General features: G+C 45.1%; 2 protein-coding genes across 2 annotated transcripts in view; both read left to right on the plus strand.

The window, feature by feature from the left end:
* LOC137537023 (uncharacterized) overlaps positions 1-22,428 on the plus strand; it is a 213,715-nt gene that overhangs the window by 124,670 nt on the left and 66,617 nt on the right. The window lies entirely within an intron of this gene.
* On the plus strand, positions 248-20,473 carry LOC137535125 (gastrula zinc finger protein XlCGF48.2-like). Its single transcript, XM_068256938.1, has 7 exons — positions 248-314; positions 1,426-1,541; positions 1,676-1,810; positions 1,923-1,989; positions 2,313-2,410; positions 4,162-4,897; positions 19,222-20,473. Exons 2-7 carry the CDS (start codon positions 1,437-1,439, stop codon positions 19,725-19,727), a joined length of 1,647 nt encoding a protein of 548 aa, XP_068113039.1. The 5' UTR covers positions 248-314; positions 1,426-1,436; the 3' UTR covers positions 19,728-20,473.

Here is a 22,428-nt window from a genome sequence, read left to right on the forward strand (position 1 = left end):
TGCAGCCTCCCTGTGTACACTGCAGCCTCTCAGTGTATAATGCAGCCTCTTGGGGTATAACGCAGCCTCTCAGATTGATCTCACTAGGGATTAGCGTTCCGCATCTAAATGCTATTCCCAATGACTAGAAACAGAACACAAACTTGAAGCACAGCAGGTCGCAGCAAGAGGGGTTAGATCACCCTTGAATTGATCTCAAAGGAGGAAGTGATGTAACCCATAGACAGGAAGTGATGTAACCCGAAGACAGGAAGTGATGTAACACACCAGGAAGAGAAGTCTCAGGAAGTAAAGAAAACATATTGTTGCAAGAGGTAATTGTGTGATTCTTGTTATATTTGAGCAGAGCAGAGGACATACTTTGTTACAGAGGACGTCATAGTACATCTGTCACAATCCTGTCATTATCCTCCCTTGAAGTAATTTTGATACAAGAGACTTTTATGTAACTGTTGTGTTTGCCAGGTTTTTAAACGCCCCCTCCTCCCACATGTGCCATGGATTATGGTTGTTCTCACCTTATGGTTGTTGTTGTCGTCCCCCCCCCCCATGTAACTCCCCCACCCCCTGTCCAGCATTGCCATTAGCCTCCAGCATGTAGTGATTTACCTTAATCCACTCTAATAATGCAACCCCCCCCCCCCCCCCCCCCCCCTCCAGTATAGCCATGTTCCCCAGCATTGCCTTTATCCTCCAGTATCTAATGTCCCCCATCCCAGTAATGCTATTTCTTCCCCAGGTAGCCATGTCCCTTCTGTGTACCCCAAGCATTGCCATTATCCTCCAGTGTCTGATGTTCCCCACCCCAGTAATGCTATTTTTAACCCCAGTATAGCCATGTCCCTTCTGTGTCCCCAAGAATTGCAATTATCCTCCAGTATATAATGTCCCCCCACCTCAGTACTGCTATTTCTAACCCCAGTATAGCTATGTCCCTTCTGTGTGCCCCCAGCATTGCCATTATCCTCTAGTATCTCATGTCCCCCACCCCAGTGATGCTATTTCTCCCCTGTATAACCATGTCTACACTCCAGTATTGCTCCCTTCCCCACCTCCATGTACCATAGTAAAAGGAAGGAATTCTATTGGTTTATGGCTACCTGTCACAGTGTGCTTCAGTCCTCTGCTCCCATTAGCCTCAGTCTCTGTCTCTTCTCTCCTCAACTCCTCATCTATCTGCCACTACCAGGCCTGCTGTGACATCACAGGAATGGTAACAGTGGGAGGTATTATAGTGGGAGAGTATAGTGCACAGGTAGCTAGAAACCAACATCTTTTTCTTACCTGCAATACTCTGAATGCCTGACCATCCACCAGTGACAGCAATGGGGAGTGCTGTGGGGAGGGGGGTTGTGTATTGGTGGTTTCACCACTAACACCTGTACAATCTAGATTATCTTCCCCTTATTATCTATCAAACTGCAGGAACATCCTGTATGGATCACTTGACCACATCACTGAGAATGGACAAGGACCAGAGTCACATGACTGAGAGGCTATTCAATCTCACCCTGGAGATCATCTATCTACTGACTGGAGAGGTGAGGACGATTCTGGGAGGTCACATGACATACAGTAGTAACTCTTATTTCTTTTAATAAAATGCACTCCTGACTAGAGGGGTGAAGAGGATTCTGGAAGATCATGTGACATTATTGTGGATCTTTTGATACAGAGTTTTCCTCCATTGAAGTCTGGTGATTATGTGACCATCATGGTGCCCAAACCTCACTCCCTTATATCTGAGAGACGCAACAAGCAGAAGATTCTGGAAGTCACCAGGAAGATGATGGAGCTGCTGACAGGAAAGGTGAGCGGTGCTGACAATTATGGGACATTGTTCAGTAACAACAAGGGGTGTGTCTGGGTGGTGACTGTATCATCATGTTTATCAGAATGTCCCTGTCTGTTTCTCAATGCAGGAGTGGCAGTGTTTAGGAGGATACAAGGACGCCATGGTGGAGAATCAGCCGCCCCTCACATCACCAGGTAAGAGGAGACTTTAATTTCTTGTAAAGGAGAGCGCAGTACGGATGGTCCACTTAGATCCCCCATCACCTGATAATCACATAAAGACAATGGGCCTGATGTGCTATGAAATGATAAAGAGTACTAACGCAGAGGGAGCACCGTTCGTTAACCCATTAGCACCATGTGTTGCTATGGTAACACGCATGGTGCTAATGAGTAAATTGATGGTACTCCCCTGACATTAGTAATGGTAAAACTGCCATGCACAGGCAGCCTGTTACTGTTGTTTAGTGCATAACACCCATTTTTCATCAGTCATTGTGTATGTGTGTTTCCTACAGATGGATTCAATAGCAGAAACCCACCAGAGAGATGTACAGGTCCTCTTCATTCCCTTGATTGTCTACAGGAAGATCCCACCACCCCCCACTGTTATCAGGTAAGTGGGGCTAAGGCTAGATTCACACTAACCTTAAAAACTCCCCGATCCAGCAGAGCAGAAGAGCATGTGCTATACTGGCAACAGAATGGGGGCTGCAGATGCTCACAGAACCAGTGCAAGTCTGCCCATTCCCTCTAGGTTATGTAGCCTCCATGCTGCACCTACTAACCTGTCTGCTGTGTCTTCTCTGCCACCAAGTTCCCCACCGGCTGACTGCTGCTGGGCTCAGGGACAAGCTCTGGTATTGGAATGCCGGCAGAACTATAGGGCTATCATTGGATTTCAGGAGAACAAAGGGAATCCTCCATAGCACAAGGGAGGATTCTCATTGGTTTAGTGGTTGACAGATGAGAATTCTCCCTGTTGCTAGGTAGGAAGAATCCCATTGATCTATCCCTATGTTTCAGCCCAGCGATGGTGTCAGCATGCAAAGGACTAGAATGTCCAGAGTGGAAGGGTGGTGGTGGGCTGGAGGCACAGCGGTGAGTAGTGTGAACATTTATGGAATACGGTGGTGGAGTACGGCGTATCTGTTTAGGATATGCTGTGAACGCACCATTGTGCATCTGGCCTGAGTGTGAAACCAGCCGAAGTGCCCCCAGAGACTCCAAACTGTGTGACATTCTTTCCCTCTAGTCTGTACATGCTGTTATCTGCATTCACATTTTTAAGGAGACCTTAGTCCTAATTATAAAAATGACGCCCTGTGTGTTGGAAGCTACGCATAGGCTTACCGATCCTCCCATGGCCCAGCATCTGCCTCCATTCACCTGCTATTGCTGCCATTGTCCAGGTCCTGGTCAGAGCGGTTGGCACCCTTTGTCCCAACATTATGCGCTGTGCATGTGCAGTATGTCCTCTTGAGCGGCTTATGACCAATCTGAATACGTCATCACACGTGCGTGCGTACAGCACACTGGGTTCCTGGCAAGCGCAGTGACAAGCCACCCAAGAGGACATACTGCACATGCACAGCACACTGGGTTCCTGGCAAGCGCAGTGACAAGCCACCCAAGAGGACATATTGCACATGCACAGCACAGTATGTCTGGGTCAAAGGGCGCAACCACTCTGACAAGGACCTGCACAACGGCAGCAGAAGTGGGTGAACGGAGGCAGACGCCAGGCCACAGGAGGTGCGGTTAGCCTATGCGCACCTCCCCACACGCACACTGGGTGTCATTTTTAGAATTTAATTTAGTACTTCGGTATTATTTAACCACCCTGGCATTCTATTAAGATCACCAGGGTGGCCGCGCATCGTTTTTTTTTATTTATTTTTTTTAAATCATGTAGCTAGCCTAGCGCTAGCTACATGATTCCCCCCTCCCTGTGGCGTCCCTCCCACCCCTCCGATCGCTGCCGGCACGTTTGCCCGTCTGTAAATCCCGTTCTAAACGGGATTTCCTTTAGGGCTTCCCCCGTCGCCATGGCGACTATCACGATGACGTCATCAACGTTGTGACGTCACACGGAGTCCCGATCCACCCCTCAGTGCTGCCTGGCACTGATTGGCCAGGCTGCGGGTCTGGGGGGGCCCTATTACGCAGTGGGTAGCGGCGCATCGGTGGCGAGCGGCGGCGATCGACCCCCACATGCAGCTAGCAAAGTAATAGCTGCGTGTTTAAAAAACATTTAAGGAAATCGGCGTACTAGGGCCTGAGCGGCGCCCTCCGGCGGTAATGGATGCGCTGAGCTCGTCATTACCGCCAAGGAGTTTAAAGTCTCTCTCATTTTTGTGCACTTAGGTTGGAGAACTGATATATGTAAGTGCTGTGGATAAAGAGAAAGAAGAGACATATGCGAGGAATGATCAGCAGTCTATGGAGGAGGGAAACCTGATGAGGGCAATTAAAGAGGAAGAAGAAGAGATGTATATGAGGAGTGATCAGCAGTCTATGGAGGAGGGTGTCATGATAAGGACAATTAAAGAGGAAGAAGAAGAGACGTATGTGAGGAGTGATCTGCAGTCTATGGAGGAGGGAAACATGATGAGGGCAATTAAAGAGGAAGAAGAGAAGGCATATGCGAGGAATGATCAGCAGACTGTGGAGGAAGGTGTCATGATAAGGACAATTAAAGAGGAAGAAGAAGAGACGTATGTGAGGAGTGATCAGCAGTCTATGGAGGAGGGTGTCATGATAAGGACAATTAAAGAGGAAGAAGAAGAGACGTATGTGAGGAGTGATTGGCAGTCTATGGAGGAGGGTGACATGATGAGGACAGCTAAAGAGGAAGAAGAGACATATGTGAGGAGGGATCAGCAGTCTATAGAGGAGGGTGACGTAATTAGGACAATTAAAGAGGAAGAACAAAAGGAATATTTGAGGAGTGATCAGCAGTGTATGGAAGGGGATGACGTAATGAAGACAATTAAAGCGGAAGAAGAAGAGATGTATGTGAGGGGTGATCAGCAGTCTATGGAGGAGGGTGACAAGCTGGGGACAAATAAAGAGGAGGACACTGTTACAAAGGGCAGAACAGGTGAGTAATCAGCAAGCATTAAAGGGAAACTGAAGCGAGAAGTATATGGAGGCTGCCATATTTATTTCCTTTCAAACAATACCAGTTTCCTGGCAGCCCTGCTGATTTATTTGGCAAATGTTGTCAAATTTTACAAAAATTTCAGAAACCTCTCATCTATGCTTGTTCAGGGTCCATGGCTAAAAGGCAGAGGATCAGCAGGACAGCCAGGCAACTGGTATTGCTTAAAGGGAACCCTAGGTGAGAGGGATATGGAGGCTGCCATATTTATTTCCCTGTAAATAATGCCAGTTGCCTGGCGGCCCGTTTGATATTCTGGCATAAGTAGTGTGTAAGTAGTCAAATCCCTGGAACAAGCATATGGCTAATCCAGTAAAACCTGAGTCAGAGTACCTGATCTGTTGCATGCTTGTTCAGGGTCTATTGCTAAAAGTATTAGAGACACAGGATCTAAAGGGGGACAAGGCAACTAGTGTTGTTTTAAAAGGCAATGAATACAGCAGCCACTATATCCCTCTCACTTCGGGTGTCCTTTACATGTGGAATAAATGTTTATCTGTATTGTTGTTATGTGTCACTGCTTGCATAGTGGCCATATTAGGGGCTATGCTAGGTACTCATACAGCAGCAGTACAGATACACTGATGGATTTGAAGTACTTTGTTCTGTTTTGTGGAGAGGGGAGATTGTGGATGAATGAGAAGCATCCAGCTACACCTTGCAGCAGAAATACAATACTAATTAGGGGTATATTTCACTAAAAGAAATAACGCGAGTAATATCCTGTTACCCGCGCTATTTCCACAGCATAGTCTGCACTTAAAATAGTACATGTAAAAAGCCTGCTTGCTTAAAATATTACGCATGAAAAAATGACCACGTTGACGATTAGGAAATCATCTTGCCACAAATCACGATATTGATTTTAAAATGATATATCGTGCAGCCCTACCGTTTACTGTGATTAGGTTCACTGGTCAATTGGCTGGATCGTTTGCCTTGAGATATTGCCACCAGCAGAGCCCAGATTCACCTGACCTTGGTGGCGATCCTTGGATTCTTTTTCACCTCTCTCACTATCCTCCTGGCCAGCACAGGTGTCACTTTAGGCTTCCAACAACGTGCTCTGAGATTCTTCACAGTGCAGAACATCTTGTATTTTTAATAATACTTTGCAGTGTAGCCACTGAAACTTGAAAACATTTAGAAATGGCCTTTTAGCCCTTTCCTGACTTGTGAGCAGCCACAATGTGCAACCGCAGTTCCTCACTAAGCTCCTTTGTCTTAGCCATGACTGTCCACAAACCAGTTGCAGAGAGCTACTGATTTTTATTTGTTGAGTTGATTAAAACAGCTGTTCCCAATTAATTACGGTAATTAGGATGCTTTAGAGCAGCTTGGACTATTTGGAATGGTATAGAGCTTTACATTTTCCCACAAACTGTGACAGTTTGTGAAGGGTATGAATAATTTTGGACTGGACATTTTTTGCTCAAATGTAAATAAAAACTAAGATTTTTTTTTCCACAATAATGCCTCTTGTACATCGTCGTCTTATCTTTTGTGAGACACCTATGTCATTTCTCGTCAAAAAATTACTTGCTGGTTGAATAAAAGTAACTAAGTCAAAATTTATCAGGGGTATGAATAATTATGGGCAGCACTGTATTGAAATCTAGCATAAAACATATTAGTGGTTTTGGCTCTCTAAGACATAAATGGATATTTCCTCTACCCCGCAGCTCCTATAAATTAGAGTTTGGTAAGACAAGACAAGACAAGACAAATAACATTTATATTGCGCTTTTCTCCTTGCGGACTCAAAGCGCCAGAGCAGAGCAGCAGCCACTAGGGCGCGCTCTATTGGCAGTAGCAGTGTAAGGGAGACTTGCCAAAGGTCTCCTACTGAATTAGTGCTGGCTTACTGAACAGGCAGAGCCGAGATTCGAACCCTGGTCTCCTGTGTCGGAGGCAGAGCCCTTAACCATTACACCATCAGCCAACTGCTTGGTAACGTCACACAGGGGCATTGCTGGGGTTTTGGAAGATCTGGGGCACCTCTGGGCACCAATAGAGAGATGTATATGCGACTTGTGGTGGGTGTGGCTACAACAGATTACAGGGAAGCTGAATATGAGAAATAACATTAAAGTATGTGATTTTAGGTTACATGCTGTAGGGACTGCATTGGCCAGTGTCACAGATATTCATAAGGAAAAAGATATAGCCTCTTCTAAAAGCTGATATTGCAGTGAGGACGTTATGTGTACTTCTAACAGTTTGTTAGCCCTACAATCCTGATTAATATGCATGAGGCTTGTAGAGACCACCCCCCTCTGCTGATATACTAAGTCACTCAGCCGTGTGGACCATCCTGATCAGCACAGGAGATTTGGGTGCAGCTGGTGCTACCATAGGCTGTAATTATTACCAAGCTCAAATTACTTTTAAAACAATGTAATTAGTCCGTCAGCAATAGCTGTAAGCCGAATTACATCATTCCCCCACTCTCCACGGCAACCTGGAGGGGAAATAGTAATTAACACCGCCGGGAGCAGGGTGAGCTATATATCGGATATATCGGCTTTACCCTGCGCTCAAATCTCCAGGTGGCTATTTCATAGGTATGCATCCTGATTACATTTACTCAGGCTGTGTATATAAGCAAGGCTGCTAGTCAGTTCACAGCTGACGTCAGCTCGTGTTTAAAGGATGTCAGTTTAAGGGTAAAGCCATGGCCGGATTTACCATAAGGCACTATAGGCACATGCCTACAGGAAGCCTGCAGATGGAAGGGGCAACTCACTCCCCTCCCCTAGTGCCTCCCTCCTTCCCTGTGCAGAGTCCTGAGAGGTTACTCGCTTAGCTCTCGGCATTCCATTGTGGGGAGGGTACATCTGGCTTCCTAATGCTAAGAGACGCTTGTAGCTACCTATGATGGGCAAGGGAAGTAAGGTAGAAGTGACAGCTGGGCTCAGGTTTATAGGTTCATAGAGGAAAAAGTGGGGGTTTGTAGGTACATGGAGAAGGAAGTCTGGGGTGTCAGGACATCTGTGTCTTCAGGCTCCTCTGATGTAAATCCGGGCCTGGGTAAAGCAATGGAATGAAATTTACCAGAATACACCAGCAATTCTCCACAATTTGACATCACAACAAGGTCATTTCCACTCAGCCCTCTCCTATCATGTTAACCACCCCCCCCCCCCCTTAGATTGTAAGCCTTGCTGGGCCCTCCCTCCTTGTGTATCTGTGCACTCTGCTTACAGAGTAACGTGAACCTGAATTACTGAGACTATTACTCCAGTGTATGATATGGCATTGTGTACCTTATTGCTTATTTTCTGTTGACTGTCACTCCCATTATCAATGTCTTTAACCTTATTTATTGTACAGCGCTGCATAATATGTTGGCGCCATATAAATTTAGTTAATAATAATAATAATAGGAAGAAGGGTGGTGGTTAAGACCACTCTCTGCCATCCCAGTACCATAATACCACCGGTGCAGAGCTATAGGTGTTGCAGCTACCTAATGAGTTGTCCTTTTTTGCTTTTCTAATTCCCCTCAGACTTAAAGAGACACTGAAGCGAAAAAAAAATTATGATATTATGATTTGTATGTGTAGTACAGCTAAGAAATAAAACATTAAGATCAGATACATCAGTCTAATTGTTTCCAGTACAGGAAGAGTTAAGAAACTCCAGTTGTTATCTCTATGCAAACAAGCCATTAACTCTCCGACTAAGTCTTAGTCGTGGAGAGGGCTGTTATCTGACTTTTATTATCTCAACTGTAAGTTAACTGTTTACTTTTTCTCTGCTAGAGGAGAGGTCATTACTTCACAGACTGCTCTGAAAGACTCATTTTGAATGCTGAGTGTTGTGTAATCTGCACATATTATAGAATGATGCAATGTTAAAAAAAACACTATATACCGTACCTGAAAATAAAAGTATGAGAATATTTTCTTTGCTGCTAATCTTCTAGTAATTATTCATAGTACACAACCAATTCACTATATCATATTTTTTTTCCGCTTCAGTGTCTCTTTAACTAATGCATTAATTAAGCTTCTTTCCCTCCTGTTTTCCCCTCCCACACCTCTGTTCCTCTCTGATTGGCCAATATTTCTCATGCTGAGACAATGCACTTTCTATAGTGAAGGGTGGGCAAATCAGGCAGAGGAGAGTAAGGGAGGAAATGACATCAGAATTGGCTTCAAAATAGCCACACTTAAAATGGGAAATGCTATAAAGGATTTTCTCTTTTTTTACTGTAGAAAAATCACTAAAATTAAAATGTGGACAGTGCAATACATATGAAAGTAGAGCAAGTATTTATCTACTTATACATGTGTGTTTTTCTGATATAGTATGGCTGACAGCTCCTCTTTAAGGTTAGGATGGAGGTCAGGTATCAGCAATGTCTTAGTGATGTAAGGATCAGTGGGTGCCAGTTTTAATAACTCATCAGCTTGCCCATAAATCATTAGAAGTCTTGAGCTTCACCCTTCCGCCCCCTGGCTGGAAAAAGTTCTGTGGCCACCCCCACCTGGGTTGCTGTGGCCGTGGCAACTCAGATGGAGGTGGCCACAGTGCTTTGGCACTCTTCGGGCAGAAAATGCCACAACCTTTTTCCTAGGAAGGTAGGCGGAGCTTCAGACGTGTAATGGTTTATGGGCAAGTTAGTGAGTTACTAACCCTAGCACCTGTATATTCCTGCATCACTAAATCTGAGGTTTACATTGCAGTTTTACATCTACAAGATTTGTACTCTAACATTTATGGTGAACATTTGAGTTTTAAACTGGTGCATAACAATAACCCCTGCTTGGGAGGGGCTCGGGAGCTGGGGTGGAGCTTAAGATATCTAACAATAACCCCAGCGGGGAATTGGCCTGGGAGCTGGGGGGTGGAGCTTCAGATGCGTAACAATAACCCCAGCATGGGAGTGGCCCGGGAACGGTACCCTGATCCTGTACATATTGCAGAGCAGCAGTGGAGCAGTATACATTACCTACTTCTGTCGACAATACAGGTTCCTTCACTTCCTCTTCAGTGTGCAAGTGGAGCTCAGCCAGACAGTTGCCAAGCAACATGTGACTGAACCTGCATGGTGATTGGCTGGCTGCACGGCACTTGCAAACTGAAAAGGAAATGAAAAAGGGCCTGTTTAGCTCTGCTGCTGCTATACATTATGTCCCCCCCCCTTGATCCCAAGCCCAGCACACAAAACACCCCCATTATGTAGGTTGGGAGAAGGGGGGATGGTCCAGTGTAGTTACACCGCTGGTGTTTAGTTAGAATACGGCAACAGGAAGAAGGTTTAGGTGTTTAACCTGAAGGGAAAACGGTGATGAATTTGGGTACTTATTTAAGTAGATGGAAGTATCTGGATCCCCTAGATGCTTCCCTTGTCTCCCTTCACCTCTCTGCCTTGCCATTCCAGCGATGCCCCCCCTCCCCCGCAAAGCAGACCGACAAGCTGGGTGCATGGCTGCACTGTGTAGCCTCAGACTGCTAATGCCTGCACGGTAGCACAGAGACAAACAGGCTCAGCTTTTTCAGCCTCCATATCCATCTTGCTTAACCACTTGAGGACCAGTCTTTCTACCCCTTAAGGACCAGAGCCTTTTTTTCCATTCAGACCACTGCAGCTTTCACGGTTTATTGCTCGGTTATACAACCTACTATCTGAATGAATTTTCCCTCCTTTTCTTGTCACTAATACAGCTTTCTTTTGGTGCTATTTGATTGTTGCTGCGATTTTTAGTTTTTATTATATTCATCAAAAAAGACATGCATTTTGTAAAAAAAATGATTTTTTTTTAACTTTCTGTGATAAAATTTGTCAAATAAAGTAAAATTTCTGTATACATTTTTTGTCCAAATTTATTGTGCTACATGTCTTTGAAAAAAAAAAACCATTCAGTGTATATTTATTGGTTTGGGTAAAAGTTATAGCGTTTACAAACTATGGTGCCAAAAGTGAATTTTCCCATTTTGAAGCATCTCCGACTTTTCTGACCACCTGTCATGTTTCATGAGGGGCTAGAATTCCAGGATAGTATAAATACCCCCCAAATTACCCCATTTTGGAAAGAAGACTTCCCAAAGTATTCACTGAGAGGCATGGTGAGTTCATAGAAGATTTTATTTTTTTGTCACAAGTTAGCGGAAAATGACACTTTGAAACAAAAATAAAACAAACAAAAAAAAAGTTTCCATTTCTGCTAACTTGTGACAAAAAAAAATGAAATCTGCCACAGACTCACCATGCCCCCCTCTGAATACCTTGAAGTGTCTACTTTCCAAAATGGGGTCATTTGTGGGGTGTGTTTACTGTCCTGGCATTTTGGGGGGTGCTAAATTGTAAGCACCCCTGTAAAGCCTAAAGATGCTCATTGGACTTTGGGCCCCTTAGCGCAGTTAGGCTGCAAAAAAGTGCCACACATGTGGTATTGCCGTACTCAGGAGAAGTAGTATAATGTGTTTTGGGGTGTATTTTTACACATACCCATGCTGGGTGGGAGAAATATCTCTGTAAATGACAATGTTTTGATTTTTTTTACACACAATAGTTCATTTCCAGAGAGATTTCTCCCACCCAGCATGGGTATGTGTGCAAATACACATTATACTACTTCTCCAGAGTACAGCGATACCACATGTGTGGCACTTTTTTGCACCCTAACTGTGCTAAGGGGCCCAAAGTCCAATGAGTACCTTTAGGATTTCACAGGTCGTTTTGAGACATTTGGTTTCAAGACTACTCCTCACGGTTTAGAGCCCCTAAAATACCAGGGCAGTTTAGGAACCCCACAAGTGACCCCATTTTAGAAAGACAACACCACAAGGTATTCTGTTAGGAGTATGGTGAGTTCATAGAAGATTTTTTTTGCTGTCACAAGTTAGCGGAAATTGACACTTTGTGAAAAAAAAAAAACAATAAAAATTAATTTCCGCTAACTTGTGACAAAAAATAAAATCTTCTATGAACTCACCATACTACTAACGGAATACCTTGGGGTATCTTCTTTCTAAAATGGGGTCACTTGTGGAGTTCCTATACTGCCCTGGCATTTTAGGGGCCCTAAACCGTGAGGAGTAGTCTTGAAACCAAATTTCTCAAAATGACCTGTGAAATCCTAAAGGTACTCATTGGACTTTGGGTCTCTTAGCACAGTTAGGGTGCAAAAAAGTGCCACACATGTGGTACCGCCGTACTCAGGAGAAGTAGTATAATGTGTTTTGTGGTGTATTTTTACATATACCCATGCTGGGTGGGAGAAATATCTCTGTAAATGACAATTTTTTTTTTTACACACAATTGTTCATTTACAGAGATATTTCTCCCACCCAGCATGGGTATGTGTAAAAATACACCACAAAACACATTATACTACTTCTCCTGAGTATGGCGATACCACGTGTGGCACTTTTTTGCACCCTAACTGCGCTATGGGGCCCAACATCGTATGAGTGCAGTTGGCTGCTGGTGTAATGGTTAAGGGCTCTGCCTCTGACACAGGAGACCAGGGTTCGAATCTCGGCTTTGCCTGTTCAGTAAGCCAGCACTAATTCAGTAGGAGACCTTTGGCAAGTCTCCCTTACACTGCTACTGCCAATAGAGCGCGCCCTAGTGGCTGCTGCTCTGCTCTGGCGCTTTGAGTCCGCAAGGAGAAAAGCGCAATATAAATGTTATTTGTCTTGTATGAGTACCTTTAGGATTTCACAGGTCATTTTGAGGCATTTGGTTTCTAGACTAATCCTCACGGTTTAGGGCCCCTAAAATGCCTAAATGCCTAAATGCCTAAAAAAATAAAAACTTCTATGAACTCACCATACTACTAACGGAATACCTTGGGGTGTCTTCTTTCTAAAATGGGGTCACTTGTGGGGTTCCTACACTGCCCTGGCATTTTAGGGGCCCTAAACGTGAGGCGTAGTATAGGAACCCCACAAGTGACCCCATTTTAGAAAGAAGACACCCCAAGGTATTCCGTTAGTTGTATGGTGAGTTAATAGAAGATTTTATTTTTTGGCACAGGTTAGTGGAAAATGACACTTTGTAAAAAAAAACAGTAAAAATCAATTTCCGCTAACTTTTGACAAAAAATCTTCTATGAACTCATCATACACCTAACGGAATACCTTGGGGTGTCTTTTTTCTAAAATGGGGTCACTTGTGGGGTTCCTATACTGCTCTGGCATTTTAGGGGCCCAAAATCGTGAGGAGTAGTCTGGAAACCAAATGCCTCAAAATGACTGTTCAGGGGTATAAGCATCTGCAAATTTTGATGACAGGTGGTCTATGAGGGGGCGAATTTTGTGGAACCAGTCATAAGCAGGGTGGCCTCTTAGATGACAGGTTGTATTGGGCCTGATCTGATGGATAGGAGTGCTAGGGGGGTGACAGGAGGTGATTGATGGGTGTCTCAGGGGGTGGTTAGAGGGGAAATAGATGCAATCAATGCACTGGGGAGGTGATCGGAAGGGGGTCTGAGGGTTTGGCCGAGTGATCATGAGCCCATACGGGGCAAATTAGGGCCTGATCTGATGAGTAGGTGTGCTAGGGGGTGACAGGTGGTGACAGGAGGTGATTGATGGGTGTCTCAAGGTGTGATTAGAGGGGGGGGGGGGAATAGATGCAAGCAATGCACTGGCAAGGTGATCAGGGCTGGGGTCTGAGGGCGTTCTGAGGGTGTGGGCGGGTGATTGGGTGCCCGCAAGGGGCAGATAGGGGTCTGATTTGATGGGTAGCAGTGACAGGTGGTGACAGGGGGTGATTGATGGGTAATTAGTGGGTGTTTAGAGGAGAGAACAGATGTAAACAATGCACTTGGGAGGTGATCTGACAGCGGGGTTGTGGGCGATCTGATAGTGTGGGTGGGTGATCAGATTGCCCGCAAGGGGCAGGTTAGGGGCTGATTGATGGGTGGCAGTGACAGGGGGTAATTGATAGGTGATTGACAGGTGATCAGTGGGTTATTACAGGGAAGAACAGATGTAAATAATGCACTGGCGAATTGATAAGTGGGGAGGGGGTTCTGAGGGCAATCTGAGCGTGTAGGCGGGTGATTGGGTGCCCGCAAGGGGCAGATTAGGGTCTAATCTGATGGGTAACAGTGACAGGTGGTGATAGGGTGTGATTGATGGGTAATTAGTGGGTGTTTAGAGGAGAGAACAGATGTAAACAATGTACTTGGGAGGTGATCTGACGGCGGGTCTGTGGGCGATCTGATGGTGTGGGTGGGTGATCAGATTGCCCGCAAGGGGCAGGTTAGGGGCTAATTGATAGGTGGCAGTGACAGGGGGTGATTGATGGGTGATAGGTGATTGACAGGTGATTGACAGGTGATCAGTGGGTTATTACAGGGAAGAACAAATGTAAATAATGCACTGGCGAATTGATAACGGGGGGTCTGAGGGCAATCTGAGCGTGTGGGCGGGTGATTGGGTGCCCGCAAGGGGCAGATTAGGGTCTGATCTGATGGGTAATAGTGACAGGTGGTGATAGGGTGTGATTGATGAGTGATTGATGGGCAATTAGTGGGTGTTTAGAGGAGAGAACAGATGTAAACAATGCACTTGGGAGGTTATCTGACGGCGGGTTTGCGGGCGATCTGATGGTGTGGGTGGGTGATCAGATTGCGCGCAAGGGGCAGGTTAGGGGCTGATTGATGGGTGGCAGTGACAGGGGGTAATTGATGGGTGATTGACAGGTGATCAGGGGGGATAGATGCATACAGTACACAGGGGGGGGGGGGTCTGGGGAGAATCTGAGGGGTGGGGGGGGTGATCAGGAGTCCCCAGGTGGCAGTTTAGGGAATAAAAAAAAATAGCGTTGACAGATAGTGACAGGGAGTGTTTGATGGGTGATTGGGGGGGTGATTGGGTGCAAACAGTGGTCTGGGGGGTGGGCAGATGTGGGTCTGAGGGGTGCTGTGGGCGATCAGAGGGAAGGGGGGGGGAGATCAGTGTGTTTGGGTGCAGACTAGGGTGGCTGCAGCCTGCCCTGGTGGACACTGGGACCACCAGGGCAGGAGGCAGCCTGTATAATACACTTTGTATACATTACAAAGTGTGTTATACAATTTGTATGCGGCGATCGTGGGGTTAACAACCCGCCAGCGGTCCCGAACAGCCGGCGGGTTGTCATCCCGGGTGGGCGGAGCCAGTTGCCAGGGGAAGCGCGCGTCATCAATGACTCGATCGCTTCCCCGGCATGCCGAAAGGACGCAACGCCCTTGGGCGTATTGCGGTCCTTTCGGCGTCCACTTTGCCGCTGCCCATCGGCTGTGGGCGGTCGGCAAGTGGTTAAGGTGTCCTTTAACCCTTTCCACTCTGAGTTCTTTCCTAAAGGAAGTCGTTTCTGACCGGAGTTTTTTTTTTAAAGACATACGCTCTCCCTCTTACTCTCTGACCCATTTTAACATGGAACATAACACTGTAACACGGTATATCTTATTTTAAAGAACACACTATAACGTTTAATTTGATACTTTATTTGGACAGTTTGGCATCTTCTATTGGCTGGTAGCAGAGGAGAAAGTTAAGGTATGGTAAATTGAAACACAGTTTCCTGGGTGTAATCCTGTCCTGCGTGAGCAAGTTTCACAATAATAGGTGGTTTTATGCCCGCCACCCGGGTCTTACTGTCCCTACACACAATGCAATCGTTGGTATTTCAACTGGGCAGATTAGCAATAAAATACTGGCTACTATTTACACCCTCCCCCAGTCCATCCCATAGGATGCCATTCATTATTTCTATAACTTTGCAGGCAATCTGCGAGAAAAACATTTTTTAATGTGCAATTATTTTTAAAAAAAAATTTTGCAGAATGGAATCTGCAAAAATTAACCAGCAACTACTTTTTATAAAAAAAAAAAAAAAAAAAACAAGAAAGAAAAGGAAGTGACATTTAAATCTAAATGTCACTTCCTTCTAGCGCTGATGGGGGAAAGAAGGTATGGGGCTGGGGGGCACGGACAGTGTGGGCATGTAGTAATATATGCCCACAAACAGTCGCATGGTGATCGGCGGTTTGCGGCGGTCCTGATGAGCTGCAAACCGCCGCTGCAGGGATGTCCGGCATAGCGAGACATATGAGTGCTAAGGATTAAGAGAAAAATAAAGGAGAGGAAGACAAGTGGTGGGGAGAGCAGACCTCAGGTCACGTCTGGCCAGAGGGATATCTCTGCAGATCAGAGGCTCCCTTCCCTTCATTACTGTGTGCGACATCCATTTACATGAGCAGCGCCCCCTAGCAGTCAGGATGTCCCACACTCTCCGCAGCAAGTTCCAACGGAGTTCACCTGTCTCACACTGACTGCCTGGCGAAGTGAGTAATGTCCTAATTACTGCATGATTCTCTCTCCTCACTAGTCAGACAGGCAGCCTCCTAATGTCATCCGGGCGAGCTAAAGATTCTAATGGCGGGAAGAGAGGGAGAGGATCGGGGTGCTCCAGCACTTGGTCAAGGCCCAAACCAAATGGAGCCACTGACTTATGGAACAAAAAAGTCGTACTGCACATAACGGAAGTGCTATGTCACATACAGTGAAGTATACAATCTATGAAAGTATGCTTCACTGTATCTGTTAAAGGATATCCGAAGTGACGTGTGACATGATGAGATAGACATGGGTATGTACAGTGCCAAGCACACTAACAACTATGCTGTGTTTCTTTTTATCTTTATCTGCCTGAAAGAGTTAAATATCAGGTATGTAAGTGGCTGACTTAATCCTGACTGAGACAGGAAGTGACTATAAAACACTTTCCTAGCAGAAAATGGCTTCTGAGAGCAGGAAAGAGATAAAAAGGGTCAGTAGTTCATAGATTTTAGCTCTGGCATACTTCAATGAATGTGTCATTGAGCAAAAACAATAAAACTGTTACAACTTAAAAAGTAGATTTAAACATAAAATAAAACTGTGGAATATCTTAAAAAGTCATTTTTAGGAGAAGGAAGATAGATACAATCGTTTATTTCATTCGTTTATTTTCGCTTCGGGTGTCTTTTAAGATGCCCATTTAGCAGTAATGTACTGCATGCAGTGCATTACCATAGCACAGCTGGTTATACCGCAATGCTACCGCCGCACTGTAAATGTGGGTTGGGTGGTGCCTTGCAATGCAGTAAGCCGGATGTCAAAGTGGCCGTTACACCCTAGCGCACCACTGTGGGCGTGGCCTGAATGAAACCACATTGCTCTACAAACATAGCACAGATTTCTTGCTATATGTACATATAGGCCTGTGTTTTGCCTCACGGGAAGGGTTTTTAAACCCTCTAACTTCGCTCACCACTGTAGTGGGTAAAATGAATTGCAGCAAAACATGAGGAAAGGTTCAATAGTAATATTTATTGAACTACAATCATGTTATAATAATTATCTAGGCTTGCAGAATCATAGTTGCATTGTATTTGAGTAATTAGTGAACATCAATATTATTTCTTACAAAGTATTGCAGCATCACCCAGAGAAGATCGGGGGACCTCAGCGACCTCGGAGGGGGAATACTTGGCTACACCAACAGACGGCATGTCTGCTTGTCGTTCGAAAGCCCCCAACTCGAAAGCATTTTCCCTCCTTTATATAGACAGAATTAAATGTCTGCGCAGGCCCAGAACATGTTTCATCCATGCACCTGTGCAGATAAGGGTGCGTGATCACCATGTGCTTGTATCATTGCGCCTGTGCAGATAAGGCACATAACTGCGTGATCACAACGTGCTTTAGAAGCGTCATAGAACACGTCTGACTATTGTTGCTTATGTGAGAACTTGCGCACAACATCTCATATTTTGACTAGTGTTGGACATAGCAACATTCTCATGGTCAGTTGCCCATGAGAATGAAAAAAACATGTTTACTTAAATAACCACTAGTGTTGTGACTAGCAGCATTTCCTGGTCAATCTTCCATGAGAATATAGCAACACTCTCATGGTCAATCTTCCATGAGAGTGTTACGGTTAGAAATATCTCATAGCCAGTTTTTGATGAGAATGAACAAATGTGTTATTTTGAATTATAACTGCCTTAAGGTGCGTACACACATGCGACTATAGTCGTTTGAAACGATCGTTCCCCGATCGTTTCAAACGACAATCGTTTAAAAAAAGCAACCAACGATCATTAAGTCTAACGACGGACAAGCTAGATCGTTAAAAACGAATGATCTAGCTTGGCGGATTTTTACCAACGACGATCGTTTGCAAAAGTAGTACATCGTTGGAAACGGTCGTTCGTACTAGGCTTGACATGCGAATTTCGATATTTCTCCATGAAACTTTTCATTTTTATGCGCAAGCGCAATAGTTGCTTTACGTGATGTAACGTTCGTTCTAACGATCAGATCGTTACACACATTTTAAAACTAACTTTACTTAGATCGTTCTTTCATCAATTAAAAGTTCGTTCGTCGTTCTCAACGAACGATCGTTGTTGCATGTGTGTACATAGCATTATAAAAGAAGCTAAGATATATATCGTGGACACCAATCTTATCAATCAATCAATCAAACATTCATGTCACTTTTGTATCTCAGCCTGTCACAAGTATAAAACTTAGAGTCCATTGGGCTTTTTTTATTACTGCAAAATTACCACCATCGTTAAATTTCTGCATTTTTTTCTGCATTTACAAAAAAATGTCTGCGTGTTTTCCGCATACGAGTAGATGGCGGTAAAAAGATGTGGAAACCGTTAAACATGTGGAAAAAAATAGTCAAAATAAATGTTTTAAAGTCCAACAGACACAGCGCTAAAAGCTCTAGACGCCATTCAAATTATTGGGAAGCAAAAATTATCACCAGGCACTTGCAGGTGATAAAAAATCAGTAGTTAAGGCATAAATAATGTGCCCCTTTTATGTGAATTTAGTTTTTTGTGAAGAAAATAATCGTATTTAACAATTTTAACATTTTTGTATTATTTTTGCACTTTTCCGCATCTGTAAATATCATGCGGAAAACTTTGTGAATGTCAACATGGTCTTATTTCCGTCGGTAATTTTCTGACTTTTGTTTACCGCCATACGATAAATGATTGTGAATAGAGCCCATTGTCTCATCAAGCTCTACAATTTCCTGCTTTTCCATGTATGGCCAATGAGATGCAAATAACTCTGACTGCAATGCAAATTGTATGCTTCTGATCAGATGCAGCTGCTGCATTTGCTCCATCTCCAATCTGCATAAACTTTGCATCAACTTGGAATTATTAGCATCCCACTGACTATCCCTAATGATAATTATTCCTCCCCTCAGAATTCTCTAACAGGAAGTGATGATGTTTCTCTATTTGCAGGACGGAGTCCCGGCATCAGGAACCTCTCAGAGACTCGTCTCTCTGTATCCACAGACTGTACAACGGATGATGATGTCATTAGACAAGAGGCTCCTCCAAATATTCCCCCAGTCTCCCCTCACCTGTCTAATCCTGGGGTGTCTCATACCCAGCAGAGCTCTCCCCCTACTGGAGGGTCTCATTCCTGTTCCACCTGTGGGAAATGTTTTTTTCAGAAGTCACATCTGGTCAGTCATGAGAGATCTCACATGTGTAAGAAGCCCTATTCATGTGCTGAGTGTGGGAAATGTTTTGGAATTAAAGGAAACCTTGTCAAACATAAGCAAACTCACACTGATGAGAAACCGTATTCATGTGTTGAGTGTGGGAAATGTTTTGCACTTAAAGCATACCTTGTCAAACATGAGAGAACTCACACTGGTGAGAAGCCATATTCATGTGCTGAGTGTGGGAAATGTTTTGCACAGACATCAACTCTTGCCAAACATAATAGAACTCACTGGTGAGAAGTAAGGATCAGTGAGACAGCTTTTCCTTCAGTGAACCTGGCCTTGCCTGTTAGTGGCTGCTGCACACTGCGCTCCATCTACCTGACAGAGCTGGAAGTAGGGAGGATGCAGAGCAGCAGCCAATAACTGGCTTGTTCAGTTTCGCTTATCACTCTATCATTACCGGTGAGAAGCTCTATTAATGCACTGAGTGTGGGAAATGTGATGACCTTAAAGAGACTCCGTGACAAAAAATTGCATCCTGTTTTTTATCATCCTACAAGTTCCAAAAGCTATTCTAATGTGTTCTGGCTTACTGCAGCATGTTCTACTATCACCATCTCTGTAATAAATCAACTTATCTCTCTCTTGTCAGACTTATCAGGCTGTGTCTGGAAGGCTGCCAAGTTCTTCAGTGTTGTGGTTCTGTGATGAATCTCCCACCTCCAGGCCCCTCTCTGCACACTGCCTGTGTATTATTTAGATTAGTGCAGCTTCTCTCTGCTCTATTATCTTTTACAAGCTGGATAAATCGTCCTCTGAGCTGGCTGGGCTTTCACATACTGAGGAATTACATACAGGCACAGCTGTCTGCACTCTGCAGGAAGAAACAGCCTGACACTTCAGTGGAAGATAGCTGCAGGGGGAAAGAAGCACACAAATGATCTCTTGAGATTAAAAAGGAAGGGTGTATACAGCCTGCTTGTGTATGGATGTATTTTCTATGTGTGGACATGCTGTACATCAACCTACTTCCTGTTTTGGTGGCCATTTTGTTTGTTTATAAACAAACTTTTTAAAACTGTTTTTAACCACTTTTAATGCGGCGGGGAGCGGCGAAATTGTGACAGAGGGTAATAGGAGATGTCCCCTAACGCACTGGTATGTTTACTTTTGTGCGATTTTAACAATACAGATTCTCTTTAAGTGTTGTTTTACAATGTTTCCTTTATTCCTTCCTGTCTGGAAGGGCCTGAAGGCTGCCACCAGCTACAAGCCTCCTTCCCAACAGGCTACCCCCTGCTCCGAGCTAGCTGAGGAACTCAGTAACTTTTATTGCAGGTTTGAGGTTCCGGGCACCTCTGGGGGGCCGTCTACTCCTCACTCCCCCCCCCCTCTCTGCCTATAAGAGCATTGAACCTAGCTCGAGCACATGCCCCCCCTTGACAGTATCCGAGGCCATTGTTCTGTACCTCTTGTCTTCCTTGAATGCCAGGAAAGCATCTGGCCCTGATGGCGTATCACCTGCATGTCTGAAGTCCTGCGCACGTCAGCTGGCCCCTGTCCTGACCTCTATCTTCGCCAGGTCCCTCACCGAAGGGAAAGTCCCTACTTGCTTCAAGGAATCCACCATCATCCCCATCCCGAAAAAGCAAGGGGTTTCTGACCTAAACAACTTCAGGCCCATTGCCCTAACCTCGGTGGTCATGAAGACTTTTGAAAGAGCGGTACTGCTGCTGCTCAAGAATGTTACGCGTACAGAGCAAACAGGTCTACTGACGACGCTATCAACATCTGCCTGGAGTTTATCACTAACCACCTCGACAGGCCAAACTCATATGCTAGAGTTCTTCTCCTGTACTTCAGCTCGGCCTTTAATACTATCTGCCCCCGCATTCTGCACGACAACCTCATGGAGCTCAAAGTCCATCCAACCCTCCGTCTCTGGATCACAGACTTTCTCTCGAACAGGTCCCAGGTTGTGAAGCTGGGCGACATATCCTCCAGACCCAGAGGGACCAACACTGGAGCCCCTCAGGGCTGCGTCCTGTCACCATTTCTGTTTTCTCTATACACGAATAACTGCATATCCACAGAGGACTCTGTCAAAATCATCAAATTTGCGGACGATACCACAATCATTGGCCTTATTAGTGAGAACGATGAGCAGGCTTACCACAAGGAGGTGGACAGAATCTGCAATTGGTGCAATGAGAATGGGCTGGTTCTTAACACAGCCAAAACAGTGTAGATGGTCATTGATTTCAGGAAGCATGCCAGCAACCCCCCTCCGATACTGTATATATCGAGAGCATCGAGGTCGCTAGGGTTCCCAATGTCCGCCTCCTGGGTACAACCATCTCTGATGACCTGACCTGGAGGGCAAACACTACTGCAACTCAGAGGAAGGCACAGCAAAGACTCTTCTTCCTTCGCCAACTTAAGAAGTTTGGTATGGCCCATGAACTTCTGAGGTCCTTCTACTCTGCTACAATCGAGTCGGTCCTCTGCTCATCCATTTTGGTCTGGTTCGCTAGCTGCACCGCCAGCAACAGATATAAACTCCAGAGGGTCATCAGCTCAGTGGAGAGGATTATTGGAAAACCCCTCCCCCCTCTAGATCTTATCTACAATACTAGACTGCGAAATAGAGCAATGAAAATTGTGGGCGACCCCTCTCACCCTGGCCACAGTTTTTTCACTCGACTCAAACTGGGCCGGAGGTTTCGGGCCATCCCTGCTAAGACTACTAGGCGCATGAACACTTTTTTTCCCACGGCCGTCAGAGCCTTGAACTCTGCCCATTCCACCGACCGCCCCTGCAGCCATCTACCGGACTAATATCTGACTTCGGCTGCGGCCGCTCTGTTTACTGCCTGCCTAGGTCGTACTAGAATTATCTTCTGCTACACGCTGCTGTCCCCGCTAGACCCACAACTGACCTACCGCAAATGCTGTATTACTCCTTATCTGTTGTATTGTATTGTTCTGCTGTACT

The sequence above is a fragment of the Hyperolius riggenbachi genome, chromosome 10 (genome assembly GCF_040937935.1).
Source record: "Hyperolius riggenbachi isolate aHypRig1 chromosome 10, aHypRig1.pri, whole genome shotgun sequence".
NCBI classification, from domain to species: Eukaryota; Metazoa; Chordata; class Amphibia; order Anura; family Hyperoliidae; genus Hyperolius; species Hyperolius riggenbachi.